This window comes from Molothrus aeneus, chromosome 4 (genome assembly GCF_037042795.1).
Source record: "Molothrus aeneus isolate 106 chromosome 4, BPBGC_Maene_1.0, whole genome shotgun sequence".
Taxonomy (NCBI): Eukaryota; Metazoa; Chordata; class Aves; order Passeriformes; family Icteridae; genus Molothrus; species Molothrus aeneus.
In genome coordinates this window covers 29,374,619-29,394,070 of record NC_089649.1, presented here as the reverse complement: position 1 = coordinate 29,394,070, position 19,452 = coordinate 29,374,619, and the positions used below count along the sequence as shown (strand labels likewise).

The 19,452-nt window shown below is 40.2% G+C and overlaps 1 protein-coding gene across 3 annotated transcripts in view; it reads left to right on the top strand.

Annotated features, from left to right (window-relative positions):
- SH3D19 (SH3 domain containing 19) overlaps positions 1–19,452 on the top strand; it is an 81,807-nt gene that overhangs the window by 20,067 nt on the left and 42,288 nt on the right. For all 3 annotated transcript variants that reach the window (XM_066548180.1, XM_066548179.1, XM_066548181.1), the window contains one exon: positions 19,361–19,401. In XM_066548180.1, coding sequence (XP_066404277.1) covers positions 19,361–19,401 — 41 coding nt within the window. Of the gene's footprint in view, positions 1–19,360; positions 19,402–19,452 lie in introns of those variants that run through there.

The following is a 19,452-nucleotide window of genomic DNA, read 5'->3' as shown; positions in this document are numbered from 1 at the left end:
TTACTGGGGACAGTTTTATTCCATTTTATGATGACCTACTGCAGTTTGGACACTGTCCTCTCTGGGAGCAGTTCATGACAATGGAAAAAGAAAATACAATGGTTCAGAGGCATCTTGGCTACTTATTCCTTAAACTGCATGTTTAGGGATGCATAGCTTAAACACACAAGATACTACCCCTCTCATTGTCTCAAGCGGAACAAGAATGACACTGCAGGTCTTGAACTCAAGGTCTGGAAACAAGAGTTTCTGCACTAGAATTACTATGAAGTATTGGATGTGGACATGGGTAGATCAGCTGACAAGATGAAGGAATAAGCAGTGAGCCTTGAGAAAGGTAGATAACCTAAGATGAAATAGCAGACATAGATGTTTCCAAGAGAGATTCAGAGAAGTAGTTTATTGTTTCATACAAAACTCTCATGAGATCTTGCCCAGAAGTCTGCCAAGTCTAAGTATAAATGTGGAACACTGGGATAAGAAGAGACCAAAAGAAGGCCCAGATATCCACCACCAACTCTTCCTCATGTATTGTAACGTTAGGTTGTGGTCTGGAACATGATCATCATAACAAAAAGGTCACATAACAATATTTCTTGTGATTTCAAGGTTCTAAAGCTTGCCCTTTCCAATCTCCTGTTCTTATATATGTCTCTCCCTATGTATTTCTAGATGTATTTCAAGCTTGTGCTTGAGTCTTTGTAGTATTAGGGATGAAGAGTTTATATACAGTGAGACTGGATCAGTTTTAAAACATACCTTTGGACATAATTCACTTGCAGTGAAAGACATTAAAAAAACTGTTCTAGGTAGAACAGTATATAAATGGTCATTAATATAGTACTTTATTATAGGGTGATGCCATTTTTACAGCAGTATCAGGAACTCTGACAAATATTCTGATTTGGTATTAGCCTGTCAAATGTTTAGCATGGGAGAAATGCTACAGAAAGAGAGAGCATTCTGAGAGTGATACAGGGATCTAGCGTGGCATGGGCAAGAAACCTGGAGAGTGGATAAACTGAAGACCACAGATAATGATTGAAAGGGAGGGAAATAGCTAACCTTTACAAAATGTGAATTATTACATTATCTTCTGCCTCTTTTGGTGATTATCAACCATCTGGCACTCAGGAGAGTTTAGGTAAGGCAAGGAGTAGCAGAACAGGGCCTGTGTATCTATTTCATGTACTGCTCTGCACTGATTTTTTGTTAAATATAGCACATTAGTAAGATCAAAACAAATGTTCACTCAATCCAGATAATACCTATTGCTATGTTAAATTTAATCAAGAGACATTTAGTTTCATAACCTAATAGCCACCCTTCAATTGTTACATTTCAGACAGTATGAAAATATATCTCTACTGGTAACAGTGGTCTGTAATTATAATTCTTGATTTTACTGTCAGGTCATGCTTGTACTGTTGTCTCTGATAGCTTCAGGTCATGCACTGCTGTAACACAAGTCAATTAGGTCAAAAGAAGTAGGTCTTTATTCCTCTAAATGTTTTCAAACTGAAAATATGATAGTAATAGAAAAGAAGATTTCAGGCATCTACATATTTGCAGTTAATCCCTGAAGGTAAGTAAAGCTTGTAGAAGGAACTGGATTTTTTTTTCTTCTTCTTTTGGTTAAGGATTATTGATCAAAAAATCCTGAAACACAGTCCTATAATTTGGTATAATTCTTTGTAGTTTCCTTGACCTTGGAGATGAGCAGATGAAGGTAGCTAACAGCTGCAGCAATTTATTGAGAGATTTAGTAGGGTATCAATCACTTGACTTCAAGTCAGAAATACTAGTGTCTACTGTGAAAAATGGGAAGGGGGATAAAAAGAATTAATTCATTTCTAGAAACAGATCCTAGGTTTTACTGCATATAGTCTGCCTGGTGACTAATATGTTTAAGTTCTTTTACAGCTGGTTGCCTTCATTTGATTGCAGTAAATTGAGCTTTTTTTATTTAAAATGCATCAAGTCAACAATACAAACAGACAAAAGTCATCTTTTGTTCCTTTATAAACAAGCACTTGTAGTGGCTGATCAAAGGGGCTACTGATCCCTTTAGTGAAGCTCTGGTAAATCAAGTGATCATTTTTATGAATTGTATTTTGTATCTGACTTTGGTTTTAATTGTTTGGGGTTTTTTTTAGTGTAGCAGAATTCCATTAGTGAAAGCTTCTCTGCATTTCTATTTCCTCTGCTACATAATGTTGATTTTAATCTCTGTGTTTAAGAGATACTGCAGTAACAGTCGGACTATCCCTTAAGAATGTGTTTTCCCAGATCATCTGTGAAACCTGAAAAGACACCCTTTAATGAAGATCTTAAGCGTTTAACAGAGCATGAAGGAAATCCTAAGGCACTGGCTTGAGAATGTGGTGGAACTGTCCCCTCTTTATAATTAAAATGAGGTGGTTTTGCAAATCAGTATGCTTTTGAGGTCTTGAGAAAACAGTAACAGGTTTTTCTATGTTGTAACCATTACAGTCAGTCATTTAATAGTTTCACCAGATCATAGAATATCCTGAGTTGGAAATTACCCACAAGGGTCATTGAAATCTAACTCCTGGCCCTGGACAGAACCATCCCCAAGAGTAACACCCTGTGCCTGAGAGTGTTGTCCAAATGCTTCTTGAAGTCTGTCAGGCTGGTGCTGTGACCACTTTCCTGGGGAGCTGTTCCAGTGGCCAAACACCCTCTGGGTGAAGAACCTTTTCCTAATATCCAACCTAAACCTCCCCTAACCATAGATTCAGGCCATTCCCTCAGGTCCTGTCACTGGTCACCACAGAGAAGAGATCAGTGTCTGCCTCTGCTCTTCCTGTCAGCAGGAAGTTGTGACTACAGTGAGGTCTCCCCTCAGTTTTCTCTGCTCCAGGCTGAACAGCCCCAGTGACCTCAGCCACTCCTCACACAGCTTCCCCTCAAGCCCTTTGCCATCCTTGTTGCCCTCTGGACACTCTCTAAAGGCTCTCAGTGTCTTTCTGATCTTGTGGCACCCAGAGCTGCCCCCAGCACTGGAGGTGAGGCTGCCCCAGCTCAGAGCAGAGCAGGACAATCCCCTCCCTTGCCTGGCTGTGCCTGCTGCCCCCCAGGACAGGGCTGGCCCTCCTGGCTGCCAGGGCTCAGTGACTCACATTCAATGCCATGGACCAGGACCCCCAGCTCCCTTTCTGCAGTGCTGCTCCAGCCTCTCGTTCCCCAGTCTGTATGTACATTCAGGGTTGCCCTATCTGAGGTATAGAATCTGGCATTTGTCTTTGTTAAACTTTATATTGTTGGTGAATGCTCTGTCTTAGTCAAAGGGGCAGTGTGGAGAGACTTCTGCTGCTTCTGTACTGAGAATCACTGAATGGAGGGAAGGTCATGCAGGTCATTTAATCAAGCATGGTGCTCATAGTGGGAAGATGCTGATGCTAGGTCAGGCCCATGATGTTTTTTTTATAGCCAAGATTTGAAAATCTCCCAGGAACGAGAGATTGAGCCTACTTACTTTCAGCCCACTCTGAGGCTGCTTGTCTGTCATTTACTAACTTTATTTCCAAATGATTGTGCTGTGGGAAGCACTACCAAAAGGAACAGTCTAAAATCTGGACTACTTCATATCCAGGAGGACCGAATTCATTCACACAAACATCCTGAAGTACAGTTTTTCATCACTGTTGTTTAAAACCCTTGTGTTGTCTACTACCAATGTGTGAACAGCCTTGTCAGTGCTTCTGTTTTACACAGGAAAATTTCAGGCTTTTGCCCATCCAGCCAGTGTAACAGATTGTAATACACATCTGAAGTTTGAGACTTTGAACCTTGCTGGCACTCCATCTGAATGGGAAGGGTAATGTGTGGAAGAAAGAATGAATGTTGGGGGATGTTTTACAGTGATACTCTTATTCATTATATTTAGCTTTTGCAATTTTTAAGGCTAGAGACTATCAAGTTACTCTTGCTCTAAGCATGCTTTTAGGCTGTGAAAATAGAAATGTCCTGCTTTTGTACCCTCCCAGTAGGTCAGAAGTCAGGGTAGTTCTAAAAAGTGTCTAGTCTCCTTTCCAAATCCTTGGGGTGCAGTTTCACAATTGCCCTGAGCTGAGCTAAGCCTGTGTTGCTCCAAGGAAAGGTCTCATTCTCTCCTTTGGGCTGCTGTCAGTGCTCATGTTGGATCACAAGGCTGGTGTCCAGGGAAAAAAATAGCTGTGTCTCCACTTCACAGATGAAGCAGATTCAGCATAGGGGGGCAGAGTGATTTCTTGCAAGTTCCACAATCGGTCAATAGCAGAACTGGAAACAGGGGCTCTGAGTTATGACTTTTCTTGTTATCTTAAAAGTAGGCTCATGTGACTCCTTTATTTTCAGTCTAAGAGATAAATTTTGGATTTACTCACTCACTCAGTGCAATCCCACAGGTTAAATATAGATTTAAACTGGTGCAGTTTGAGATTGGAATCTACTTATGTGTCTTTCTTTTGTTTATCACATGTTTCTCATCAGCAGGTGCTTTCACCTTGGAGCTGTTGCTTCTGGAAGTAGAATAAGCTGGAGCAATTTTGTGCAGCTTGTTTCTTTGGTAGCTTCTTTGCCACAATAAATCATTATACTTAATTTTTGATTTGCAATGTTAATATTTACTCTGCTCAGTTTATACTTATCTGTAAATGAGGAAAAAAAGAATCACAGGTAGAGCTGAGGAATAAGTGGCAGATGGGTTCAGCATAGTTTTTGGCAGTTAGGGATCAGAAGAGTATCTAGAACCTGTTCCTGGGGGTGTTTGTTTTAATGTTGGCCATTTGTCACTGTTGTGTTGGGGATTTTTGCCTATTCATCTCACAGATAGCAGTAAAGAGTTATTGTGAAGGGTGTATCCTAGCCAGCCTCCTAGATCCCTTATTCCTAAACAGAGAAGAGGGATTTGTTTTAATAAAAAGAGTGCTCTGTTCCTGGTTTCTGCAAAGGGAATTCTGAAGGACTGTTTGCTCTGGTGCCCTGAACAACTCTTTCCGTTGTCTGGGCTGCTCTCCAGTGCTTATTCTAATTCATAATGGAAAATAATGCTGCAAATGAGATGGTTGTTGAAAGAATAAAGAGAAAAAGGCTCACCCTCTGTCTTCGCTGAAAGAATTTCACTGCTTCTTTGGGCATCTTGTGTACATGAGCAAGTTTCACCATCCCATCATCTTTCAGAATAGACTTCTATAGAAAGTACTGAGGACCATCCAGACACATGGCCACATTCCTTGTGCATTAGGAGAATTATCTGGGGCATGAACAACCAGGATAGACATTAGTTCTAAGAAAGGTGGTTTCAGGAAGGACACAATTGCACATTTTTTAAGCCAAGTTAATCAGTAATGGTTATAATTTTCCTTCTTTATAGTTTTGTTTCTCCCCAAGACATTTCAATGATGAACAGCAGATGAAGTTTGTGGTAGCTGGGAAGGAGGGCTGGGAGAGAATTCTTTCCAAAGGTATTTATAATGTTCTCAAAGAAAACAGAAAAGGAGGAGGAGCTGCTAAGAGAAGACTGTAGGATATGTGTCAGGGCTGAGGAGGCAGACTCAGCAGGTTGTAAACTTAGAACGCAGAAGTATTAATCGTGAGGTTGTCTCTGAAAGAATTTCATGTTGATATTTTAAGAGTGTTGGAGCTTTTGTTTATTTCCCTAAGGATTTATGTAGGTTTCTGTCTAGGCTCAGTATCTACATTTTCTTTTGCCTCTGGAATTTGAGTGGGAGAGCTCTGTTTGCAGTTATATTGTATTCGTTTCTATGGCTTCTTACTCTGATGTGCACAAAAGAGAAGAGATTGTTATTTCATTCTTTTTTATTTTGTTCTCTTAATGTACCACTCACCTACTTTGTAATTTCATTGTAAGTTATTTCTTTGGTGTCTTTGTTCTTTATTCTAGTATAGGGAATCAGTTACCTCAAGTACCAGCGTCTGATTTGGCAGGTTGAACATTGAAATGATTGATCAAGTACTCTTTTAAAGCCTGTAACAGTTGCATTCTTACTACATCATGGGGGTAAAGTATTCCTAGTGAGGCCTGTCACATTGATAATTTCTTCCTCTTAAATGTATTTTTAGTATAATGTACGGTATAATGTGCAGTTTGCACAGTTGTACTTTTAACTCCGATTCTGTCGTTTGTGAGAGATTGCATTTCTGATTTTTCTATAAAATTTCTCTGTTCAAAAATGGTATTTTGCTCAGTGCAAGCATCACCATTTGAATTTAAGCCATGTTTGCATACTGCATTTGTCCTAGTTTTGGCCATCTGTGACAAATCACAGGCTCGACTGAGCTAGTATTAGTCCCTAGTATAGACAAGGATGAACTGCTTTTTCATCTGTTCCAGCTGCTTCAGCTTCAAGAAGAGGACTAAGATCCAGTGATACAAAACATCGTGTTGCCTGTTCCCTTGGAGGCTTACAACTAAGGCAGGTCACCAGCAGGTCTCTCATGCCCCAGGGAGGTCCCCTGCTACTGAGGACTAAGGTTAGACCATGCAACCCTAAATATGGAAAATATTCGTAGAAGTATGGTCTTTATAAGTATGCATAGCTGCATCTTAATCTTGGGAGCATTGTTGTTACAAGAGGCTTGTCATCTGACTACGGTGGACACAGCCTTCTCCTGAGGCTTGAGGCAAAGGTTGACTTCTAATTAAAGAGGAGGTCCAAATCTAATCAGGGTGTTCCAACCACAAGCAGTAATTACTGTATTAAATCTCTCTTTTGATCTATAGCATAATAATCTGGTTGAAGCAAAAAAAGTACCTCAGTGATATCACGTTTTTATTAAGCAATACTTTTGCTTGGAATAAATGCTTAGTAAAAAGAAACAGCTTTGGTTTTACTATTATAATTCTTCTATTTCATGTCATTGGACTTCTGTTTCTCCATCCCCTCACACACCAGTATCCAGGATCTAGTATTAGAACCTGAAAGAAGGTTGGAGAAGTGAGAGGACTAGAGGAAATGGTCTTAAGCTGAGACACAGGAGATTGAGATTAGATATTATTAAAAAAAAAAAAAATCACTGTTATGGTAGTCAGGCATTGGAGTAGGTTGCTCAGGGAGGTAGTGGAGTCACCATCCTTGGAGGTGGTCAAGAGACGTCTGGATCTGGTGCTGGATGATACAATTCAGTGGTTTAGTGGTTCAGGGGTTACAGTGGTAGTGCCTGGTTGACAGTTGAACTTGATGATCTTAAAGGTCCCTTCCAACCTTGATGATTTTATGATTCCATGAATACAGTATAGTTCAAACAATCCTGATATCATTTTGTGATTGGACCGGGTCAGGAAGTTTCACAGTTTCTTTGGACAACTGTTTTTAAAACCACTGTGTTGTTTTATTGCCTTTTTTCCATGGCCCCTTCTAAAATAATAGGTCCATGAATAGCTAAAAGCATGTAGTGCTCCTGACAGGTGAAGGTAGGAAGAAAGAGAAGAATATAATGGAACAAGTACATTAATGACAGCTGCAGGAGAGGCTTTCTCACCACACCCTAATGGTGTATAGGACAAAAGATTATTTGCTTTACTAGTCAATCTGTCTTCTTCCTTCTGCGGTTGTTGACAAGGAAATGAGTTCTGTTAAATGAACTTTTTACAGTGTGAACTGACTAGAAATGCTTTCTGTTAGTAACACCATTTATTTTTTTCACCAAAGATGGATCTGAAATGACAACACAGTTGTGTGGTGCAACTTGAAGCCATTTTTTCTTGTTCTTTTCCTTGTTATTTGGCAGAAGAGACAGACCCTCACCTTGATATAACCTATTTTCATGTGATTTTAGGGAGCAATAACGTTTTGCATGAGCCTCTTTTCTCCAGGATAAACACCCCCAACTCCCTCAGCTGCTTGTCACAAGATTTGTGCTCCGGGCCCTTCACCAGTTTTATTGCCCTTCTTTGGACACTCCCAGCACCTCAGTGTCCATCTTGTAGTGAGGAGCCCAAAACTAAATACAGAATTCAAGGTATGGCCTCACTAGGGCCAAGTACATAGCAGCAATCACTGTGTTGGTCCTGCTGGCCGCACTGTTTCTGAGACAGGCCTGGAGGGCCACCTGGATGTATGCTGGCTCATGAACAAAGACTATCAACCAGCATCCCCAGGTCCTTTTCCACCAGGCAGTTTTCCAGCCATTCTTCCCTCGGCCTGTAGCAATGCCTGGGGTTGTTGTGACCCAGGGAAGGACCCTGCTCAACGAGGGTAATGCTAGAGCACATTGCAGCGATTGTGTCCAGATGGTTCTTGAGAATCTCCAGTGAGAGAGAATCCAGAACCTCTCTGGGCAATTTGGCACAGTCACCTGCACAGTAAAAAAGTTCTTTCCTATGTTTGGTGGAACTTCCTGTGCATCAGTTTCTGTCCCTTCCCTCTTGTCCTGTTTCTTGGCACCACTGAGCAGAGCCTGGCTCCATCCTTTTGTCACCCTCCCTGCAGATACCAAGACATTGATGAGGTCCCCTCTCCGTTTTCTCAAGGCTGAACAGGCTCAACTCTCTTAGCCTGTTATTTTAAGGGAGATGCTCCAGTCTCATCATCATCTTTGTTGCCCTCCTCTGAACCTGCTCCAGGAGCTCCATGTCTCTCCTGTGGTGAGGAGCCCAGAACTGGACACAGCACTCCAGATGTGCCTCACCAGAGCTGAGCAGAGGGGCAGGATCACCCCCCTTGCTCTGCTGGTATTGCTCTCTGAGAGAAGTGGTACTTTGTATTTATTAGCCAACAGTAGGTTTTCATTAGGGTTTTTTTTAATTCATTCACACTTTTAGCACCTACAGTATGTTGTGGCAAGCAGTGCCAAAGCTTAACCTCACATTGCCTGTTGAAAAGTCTCTTTGGCTCTTTTGAGCTTGGTGTCTGCTAGTTTTTTATAATGCTTTCTATGTTCTGTAGAGCAAGAGACTGAACTGTCATTCCCTACAGCTTTGCTGCTTCTTGAGAAAGTTAAAATGGTGTTGTTTTGCTTTTAAATAGATCATGTCAATCAATTAGGTAGTCTTAAGGAAAAGGTTACTATTACTTTTAGAGGCCCAGAGGCATTTTAGCAATAGGCAAGAAGGTTGACTGATACAAGAAAAAGGATGGGAATGATTTACTGCCTTTGGAATTAAGGACATCACTAAGAGTGGAGATTAGAGAAATTGCCTGCTTATGTTATCTGAATTCAGGGCCTTTAAGTTGAAATGGAGATTGAAAAAAAGTAATACTTATTTTCTACACCTGTCCCTGTAAAAATTATGGATCAAGGGTTAGAGGTCAGAGATGAAGAGGTAGTTATAGAAGAAAGGTAACCCCACTGGTCCCTGGTTTTTCTGGGTTTTTTTTAGTTGCTGGGGTAAGCTAATACTTGTGGCTCTTTTTCATTTCCTCTGCCTAATTCACCTGGTGACATGTGGCACATTGATTGAAATGCATGGAGGAGCATGTGATAGAGCTATGTGTTTGGGGGTACTTACAGGTGAGGGAAGGGCATTGATATCTGTGGCTGTGAAATGTTTGGGGAGGTATTTCTTATGGCTGTTGCTCTGACAAGGTCTGGTTCAATCTGTTCTACAAGTTGTTTGTTTTTGAAGCTAAATTTAGTTGGGTGACAAAAAATGATAGTGATTATTTCTTCCAAGTTGTAATCATCCATTAGAGACTGCAGTATTTACTGTCTTGCCATATAATTTGAGGTCCATGATGTTGTAAGACAGCCAGGATATATGATTGAGGGTGGAGGGAGTTCCTTTTGTCATGTAGTATGTTTGCATGGTGACTTGCTGAAAGATGAGATCTCTGGAGAAATGTCCCCGGAGGTTAAAAGCCTTCTCTCAGTTGCTGAGGTAGGTTTTGTTCTTACAGCAAATTCAGTGCTGTTCCCACCTATCAGGATTTTGCAGTGGGATAAATGCACTAGGCATTTGTAGGCATCAGAATGATTTAAAAAATTTCTTTGGCTCTGTGGATCGATGCTTCTCTTTCACTCTTGGAAAATAATTTGAGTATGTATAAACTTGAATGCGTTTCCCCAGCCTGGGCTAGTGAAGGTGTTAACTTTACCTATACACTATACCTTACCAACCTCCTTGTAGAATCAAAATTAAAATACTTGAAAAATAATCTTTGATGCATATGTTTTTGGAGTTGACCTTAAACTCAGGGTTGCTGGATCACTGTGAATGTATAAAAATGACTGAAGTTTAAGGTCATGTTTAAACTCAGAGGTAAGCATTCCATGCCTACAGATACGTGAATGTATGGTTTGTTGTTGTGTAGTGCAAATTTCTGGTGAATCATTTTCTGTATTTTGTAACCAAAAGCTTTATGAATATCTGTTTCATAGAAGAAAAGGAAGCATTTCAAGAAGGGCAGGGGCAAAGTGTTCAGGAAAACATGCCATTTCTCTGACTGAGCTGCATGCAGGGTACCTTCTCAAAAGACAGGTCCAATGAAGGGTGTGGTTATGAGATTTTATTTGACGATTGCTGTGCACTGTGCATTCTGGAAGGGCCACTGTTACCAGTTCATGGATCTCGCTGTACACTGTAGGGTGTAACTGGGTGAGTCAGCAGTATATTGCAACAAGATGTGATCATGCATGAAAATTGTTTTACTTTTGTGAGATTTTAATATAAGAGGGTTGAAAATCAGTGTTTCTGCTGCTTGTTAAATTATTTGTTTATAAGTACAAATGGCCTATTTGAAACCAGTATGTTTCTTTATATGGATGACTTTGTAGTATTCTTAAACACATCTTTTGGCTGTTGGTTCACATTTATGTTGTACAAGGGGTTTTGGTTTCTTTGTTTCTCATTTTTAAGCACTCAGTTAAAGCCTTACTTTGGTACATATGTTTTAATATTTCTGTCATGTAGGCTGTCCTTCACAACAAATGCCTTTACTGCCAACACACATCTATAATTAAAACAATGAGGAAATTCCCTTAGTTTCCTCACTCAGCTAAAGGTTGAACTCCAGCAAATTTCATGCTGCTTGTTTGACTTGACTGGCCTATAAGGAAGTTGAATTAGGCTGAAGGAGCACAGAAATCCTATGGCATGGGACTTGTCAAAGAACTTGGCATTGGCAATTGTTGTACTTTGAAATTCTCAAAGGCGTTCAACTGATTTTTTGGTAGTGAGCTCACACCAGTGCTGAACGCTTCTCATAATCCCAGTTCTGTGGGTTAGGTTGAACTTTACATTTTAGATCCCAAACATCTGTCTTTTGTATTGCAGTGCTGGAATCATGCTGCTAATGTTTGACTAGGCAAGACCTAGACACTATTTCAATGCTGAGCGTAGAACCTATTTAGTAGTGTTTCTGGGAAGTGAGACTCAATGATTCACCTGTTGGAGGCCTCAGTTGCCTCAGGATTCCCCAGGAACTCCTTCCTTATTGCTCTAGTTTCTTCTCAAAGGATGCACAGCAATTGAAGCAAGTGGGTGTATCTTTTACAGATTTTTACAGGGGAAACAAACATACGTAGGCAAAATCAGCCTGTACCTTGTTGCTTTGGTCTGATTACTGCTGTGATGTCTTTGAAGTCTGTATACTTGCAAGCACCTGAGCTTTCTCCACTGGATTCCTCACCTCCAGTATGTGCATCATCTGGGTCTTGCTGAGTTCTTGTCCTTGCAGTCAACATCCTTTTGTTCTTGCTTGTTCTTCTCTGGAGCATTGTTCTTTTGTGTTTCTATTCTGAAGCTTCTCTGTTTTCAAAAGTCCAGCTGAAATATACCCATCTTTTAATTTCTTTGGGTGATTTCCCCACCCATTCCCTATTGTTTCTATTGTTTTCTCTTTGCTGATCTGCAGATAAGTGATTTAGTAGGGATTTAAGATACTCACTGCTATAAAAGTAGTGTTACCTATTTTGTTACAGTCATTATTAATGTTTCTAGGCAGATGAGAACATTGACATACCACTTTTTCCCTTTACGGTACTTTAAAGATAATCTTACCACTATACTCGTATGTTCTATGAAACATAGAAACTATTTGAAGAAAATCTAATATTCATGCTTTATAACAGTTAAAGCCCTGTAAAGACATCTTGAATCCTGTGGATCCAGATTTACTGGTTTTCTTTATGCCTTTGTCCTGCTCATCCTTCATGATTAAACCAGGTTTTATTCATCTGTGATGTCAATTACAAAGGTTCTGGAGCTCATTTAGCCACCAGGTTATATTTGATGTACAGAGATGTATGAAGCAAGCAGAATGTCCCATCAGTGGCTAGAGAAGGCTTTGATTTACTGACTGAAATGCAACTGCAAATAGTTGAATCAAAAAACCATTCTTTAGAAATAGGCTTTGTTTTGTACTCTTGAACTGTAAAAGTAGGGCACTGTCATCTTTCCCCATGTGCAAATGCAGAAGCTCTGTAGACTTTAATGGTAAAATATTTCCATCAGCAGAAGCTGCACTTTACATCTAAATTGTTCTGTTTGAAAGCGCTGGTTCTTCCCTTCTGTTTTTTAACTGTTACTTTCCCAAATATCCTGTTCCTATCACTATAACAATTCAGTGATACTTCAATTTACATTTACAGTGCTACATTGCTATTATGCTATTAAAATTATAGGTGTTTTCTACTCCTAGAATTATTTACTACCAAGATTAAATTGCCATTAATCATAAATACTATTTACTGATTTTAATCAAAACATACTAGCTGGCTTATCATAACAGTGAGTGTGATATGTTGATAGATGGCATAGTGGGGAGCCTTTTTAGCTGTTACAGGAGGGCCAAAGTCTTCTTGTAGCATACATTTTATTGGGAGCTGAAATCAGTCAATATGCAGTGAAGACTGAGAATTACTTGAATCATGCTCTAGGCATTTATTTGCCTTTCTGGAATGGCTGTGTGCTTTCTTTACAATCATCTTGGGGTTAGGGGCTATACAGCTCAGGTTGTTGACTGAAAGAAGATGCTGTAGGAAATCTGTCTAGAATGTCTGTAGCTCACAGTCAGGAAAGAGTTCAGGGTGTACACAAATGAAATTACTCAGATTCACAAAAAATTTGGGAGGTGTTTCAGCTTCAGGGTCTAAGCTGGACATTATTAAATGTGGAAGCCGTTGTAACCTCATGACTTGTAGGCTGCTGTGAGAATTGAAGTGTGAAATGTTATCATCTGCTGCCATGATTTGCTTTGACTTCCTGCCTGTGTTCTGCCTTAAAATTGAAGGTTTCATTGCTAAAATACGATCCCAAAGTATGACAGTGACAAGCACATGAATATGTAATAAGTAGTTGAAGAAACAGCTAGAGAGCAATTCCTGAAAGGATTTCCCTATGCTGATCAATGTGAGCTGTTTTAATTAGCTGAGCAGCTGGATTTTAGCTGCTGCTTAGCTACATCCTCACTTGTCCAGACAGTGGGAAGTCGCGGTTGTGGCATTCATTAAGTGATGCAGAAGCAGACATCCTCAGCATATTGATGAGGATTGAATTGTTGCTGGACTTAATTACTGGTTCAGGATTTCTTGCTTTTGAGGCTGAACCCAAGAGAGAAGTGAAGTTGTGTGGGGGTAAGTCTTAATTTCTAGATGACCTATCTGTACTATTGAGCATGTGATTTCTTAGGTGACTAGATCTTTTCTAGCCTCCTGTACCTGCAGGGCCAGGACAATACCCCATGATCTAGCAGAGAAAGATGCAAGTGTTCATTTTACAGAAAGGCTGCAGGGACAGGCTCCTGCCAACTGTGTTTGTTCTGGTGCTTGTCTGATCTAGTGAGCCAATATGGATGATCAGCACTAACACGAAAAAAAATATTAAGAGTCAGCTGATAATGAAGGATGAGAAGAGCAGCTGACATGAGGTATAGCCAACATTTGGTGATTTACTGTCAGATTAGTGGCAGAGTCATGGACTTAAGGTTTGTTTTGTCAGTGGAGGCTGAGCTGCTTACCCCAAGGACTGCTGCTGGCCTCCCTGTCCACTCCCATCACTTCTCTGGTGCTACCCTGATGCTCATGTGGCTCTGCAGCCAGCTGGAGCAGTTGGCCTGTCTGGCTGAAAATTAATCAGGATATTTGGGATGGGATTCTTTGTTGTTAACAAAACCATGTGGCTGATCCAGCAGACTTGTGACCATGCCAGCACCAACACAAGAGAGTTGCTGGAAATGGTGAGCGTGGGGAAGGCAGGAGTACTGGCTGTGCACTGTCTACTTCTCTGACACTGATGGGGAAAGTGCACCTGGACTCCATGTGCCATGTCAGCTAATTTACACTCTCAGCTCCTCAGCAATGGAGGCATTGAAGCAGCTGACCACTGTGGGTGCATTTTCAGTGTAAATTGACTTCCACAGGATTAATACAATTCTGTCTACTGCACTCACATCATGAATTTGGGATAGCTGTGAGTCTTCTGTTATAGCTTTAAGAGCTTTTTGGTAGAACTAGTAAGTCTGTCTTTGGCCTGCAGGTGGTGGTAAATCTGATCTTTTGCACAACCTCTAATTTAACTATTAAGTTACTACCATCTTTATGTAATTTAGTCTGCAGTGAAATAATTTAGGTGACATTTAAAACATTTTGTGCTTGGAGTAATGTCTTCTAATAAGTTTTTAGAATGTTGTACTGTAGTACTCTGGCTGTTATAAAGATGGCATGATTTCTAAAGTAACTGAGAGGAATATATGATGCTTTTTGTTAAATTAGTGTTTTGCCTTACAGTAATTTCAGCATGAGCTATTTTAAAATTCTTGGCTCACATTCCAAGAAGTCACAAGACATTAAAAATAGCAGCATTTTAATTCTTTTTACTCTGTGTGTGAGTATAAAGCAGGGTCAATAACCATCACAATTAGACATATGTTTAACTTTTACACGGGTATGTGAACCTAAGGACTGATACTTTATGAAAAGCTTCATATAACATGACATAAAGGATAAATTTTGAGATGTTGGAATAAATGCTTGAGAATATTAATTTTTTAGAACAAGTGATCATTTTTCATTATTTTTGTTGGTTTTTTTCCCCCTTTAGGCTTTTCTGTATGTCTAGAATGATGTATGAAAAAAGTGCAATCAGTGTTCCTGTAGAATATTCATTGTTATGTCGGTTTAGATAAATAAAATAAAGGTCCTGGTTCTGATAAAGGGAGCAGACAATGTGAAGGGCCACTCAATTCCTGCTGAGAATCCCATGCAAGCCAATAGGAGGGTGTGGAAGCAGATGACAAAGAGATGCTGGGACAGGTTAGTAGCTTGGGATGTCTTTTGTATCCCAAGCAGTGTCACAACCTGTGGATCAGAAGGCTGTAGATAGCCTGAGGAGATGGCTATGGGTAGGCTCACAGGCAGGAAGGGGACAGTCAGAAGCCAGTCCTGCCTGTGATCTCCAGAGGCAAGTGAAATCCATCAATCCTCTGCCTGTTTGTACTCAACAACCAAGCTGCCTTACTGTCAGCCAGCTTGTGGGAATGTGCCCATGAGGTGCCCTCCACTGGACTGCAGACTCTGGTACTCCTGAACCAGCTGAAGGACAAGGTGGGTGAAAAGATGGCCCAGAACCTCCAGGCCTCTTGGCTTAGGTGGCTGTCCTGCTCTGGGCAGACACAGCTCCCTGCCTCCTGCCTTGGAGATGGCTGTTTGATTTGAGCTTTATTCCACTTAAACAGCACCTCCCCTTCCCTGCTCTGTGAGGACTGCTGAGGTGAGCGATGCTCACACAGACGCTGTGTTGGGTCAGGAGTCACCCTGCAGGAGCAGCCTTCTGAGAAAGCTGGTAGCTACACTGAAATTGTGTTTGAAGAGAGACAGTGCTCAGTCAAGGAAGTGTTGAAGCACAGCCCCAGATGAGGGAGAAACCATGATTTGTGCACAGTAATTGCACTTACTCCACTGAACAGTTTACAGCTCTTTGCCCAGTCTACCTTGTGGCAATTTTATTTTCCTAATGCACAGATGTGAAATATACTTTTGAAGCATTTTCCTGAAGTATTTATATTTAGAAAACCTGTCCCTGAAACCCAGAGTAGAGCCTGCCAGAAAGAGTGAGAAGGTGTTTTACAACTTGAAACACGCCACTCCAGGTTCTTTATCTTTCTGAAATGGTGACCCATAGGACCCTTTTCATATTGCTGCCGACTTGAATACCCAACTGCTTTCAGCATAGCAGGCACAGCAACTTACAGATCCCCTCTGAACTTACTGAGTGGGTTTTTCTGGGTGCAATGGAGTTTTGAGGAGCTGGCAGGGGAAGCTTATCAAAGCTATTGCCTTCGCTGGAAATGAAACCACGTCTGTGATTTAAATTAACAGTTAGCAAGGTCTAAGATAAGTGTGCAGATGTCAGAGGAGTTGCTCTGGTTGTTCAGTACTTCCTGCTAGAAGATGGGGGGAGGAGCGTGGGTTGGATGGCTAGTTTGCATCTTTACTTATTCCATATTAGATATGACTCTGGTGTTGCTCCTGATGTTTATGAGATTCTTTAATACTTTGGAACTTCCTGCTCTCTGCATGGTTTTCTTCCAGCAATGTGAGTTTGAACTTCGCTTGTGTACATTGCAGGGTGGCACAGGAGCTGCTGTCTCCCATCCCCACAGCTAGTTATTGTCACACTGTCCCCTCAGGACTTCTCATGTAGTTGTGGGGGGAGTCACATTTTGGATGGATTAATGTTTCCTTGCCATGTGCATTTATGAGGATTTTTTTTTTTGCCTTCTGGTTCATTGCTGTGCCTTATGAACAGGAGGAGGAGGTGGGAAAGAGGCAAGAGCCATGCAGTACGGTAATTGCTGCAGCTCCTACCTCATCAAATAGGAGAATTAAATTCGATTTGGTTATGTTATTTATTTGGATGGCTTGAGAGAAAACATGTCATTAACCGTGGAGCAGAGGAGGTTATTAGTAACCTTATCACTTCTCTCTTTGCAACACAGAATAAGAGACCAGGAACTGCTTCCTATGGAGCAGGGATGGGTAGGCTCAGCATAAGGTATGGGTAAAATCACCAGCTGCCCCAAGAACAGCATCTTATTTAAATTACTGGGGTTTAGTATATAAGGAAGTTATGAAGTTTGCAATTCCTTTACAGGGCTCTATGGGGAAAAAAAATAATACGTCTACTGTCATTTCCATGTTTTTAAAGGGCTTAAATAATTGTAAGCTAGATGTTACTGAAACTCTCCTGGGGGTAGGAAATGTAGTGCTTTGCCAAAAGGTTGTTGATGAGTGACTTCTTAATGGAAAGTGGAAAAGAAAAACTGTCTTCTAACAGCTTGTTTTGTCTGTGAGCTCATAAATTTTCTTATACAACCATGTTATACTGGGTTCTAAATTAGAGATAGTTGTATATTTGGGCTGCCTTGCTGCCCTTGGTATATCCATTCTTCAACTTCAGTAGGTTGGTTTCATGAGAAGTTTTACTTCTTTGTTCTTTGCATTTTGATTTAAAAAATGTTTTCTATGTATCCTTTTGATCCTCAAGCTGTATGGATAGCTTGACATTGTGTCTACGTGACGACTCCTATGATTTCCGGCCAAAAGTACTTGCTTTCATATAAAAGTGTTTATCAGATTTTGAGGCAAATTGCAATGGGTCAAAGGGCTTTTGCCAGTGGAAGAAAGAACTTGTTCCTTTTTGTTCTCACTCATACTTGAATGTGCGTACTTCATAAATTTCCTAATTTCTGCCTATGAAACTTAGGTAAATCCTGAATTCTTAGTTTAGAAAGTTACTGCTGCTCTAGGAGATTTTATATTTATGTTACCAGACTTCAGTCTCCTTCCTGTCTGATAATAAATATGATCAAAACCCTAAAGATTGTAGTTATTCAGAAAAATGAAAGCAAAATTAAAGCTTCAAAAATGAACATCGAAAAGAAAGAGACTTGAGATACAAGGAGCTAAGAAAAGAGTCCAGGGTACAGCTGTGAGGAACACACAACTAAAAGTGTTTCTTAAAGATAAGGCTGTATTTTGATGGCACACTTTGAAGAAAAACTAGAACCCTTTTCTGCTAAAAATGCACAGTGAAATGACTGATAGAAATGTTTTCTAAAGCAGCTTTGCGAGCAGTGTGGACTGGGGCCAAGCCACATTTGAACTGTTTCTGAAACCAGACAAATAGGCATTGTTTATCCTAGACTAGCCAGACTGTTTCAGAAAACAGTTCAGTCAGAGCAACATTCATTTCTAGTCTTAATTAGTTTCCAGAATGATTGTAGAGGGAGGACGTTTTTTATCCACATCCTTTTTGACTGTCTCTTTTCTTCTCTCCTCCAAATCCCTCCACTCTTCATCGCACTGGAGTAATTGCAGCCATCCCGTGCATGTGGAGCTAAACTGAGCCCTGACAGAGTTGGTGTGCTGCACGAGAGCAGACTCAAAATGCTAATGCACTCCCTGTACTAACATTCTTGCTGGTGGAGTCTGGTGCTAGAATGTTTCTGGAAAAGGCTTGATTAGTATACCTTTGTTTTGTTGTTAAGATACTGTATTAATTTGAACCAGATACAGTCTATTTATTTTCAGCCTTTAAAAAGTCCATTCAGCTTCTCACCAATAAATATTCTTTATCTCTTGCATTTAAAAGAGAAAAAAGAGAAAAAAACCCTTCTCTTCTGAACTGATTGGTTGGTTGGTTTGTTTGTGTTGTTTTAATTCCTCTGTAGCTTAGCACAAAGTGGAAGAATTTTAATACCATGTTCTTCAAATTGCAGCATTTCTGAAAGTGATAATCCCAAATTAGATTTGATTTTTACCTGCAAAAATAGAAGGGACTGCTGTATCTCTTAAATAGAACATTTAGAAGAGAGGCATCAGAAACCCTAGTCTTACTAAGAAAACAGATGAGTTGGCAAAAGGAAACATTTTTCTGTCCCTGCGTATCAACAAATATTTGGTCGTGTTGTCTTCCTAACCCCACCCACCAAGTTATTACTGAAAAATGTTATCTCAACTGGAAGGGAAGACAAGTTGTTAAGTAATTGTTAAAAATATTTAGCAAAGGGTTGTAGGTTTTTACTTCGCTGTGTAAGTTTTATTTATTTATGATAATATAAGTCATTCAATACTTGCAATCTGTAAATATGCACGCCCACATGAGACAGAATGTGAACTTCAAGACAGAATTGAGAGACATAATGGATTTAATAATTGGCTTTCTGTGTTTGCAGAGTTTTGAAGCCAAGCTGTAACCTGGTTTTCATTAAAAGGGGTTGGGTATGGTTGTATAGTCCAGGAGTTTTGGACAAATTTCTGTAAGATAACAGCGCAGGGGAAAAAACAGGCTTGGAAAACCCTTTACAATATATGGGGAATTTTTGTGTGATGTTACTTAATTGTTTTCTCTTTGAGACATTAACCATGTTTTAATAATTCTTTTTTCTTCAATAAGCCAAGGACCCTTGTCATCCATAAGAGCAGCAATCAAGAGATGTAAGTTTACTTTTCCTTTTTGAGAACTGTAATGTTGTAGGGTTGCTACAT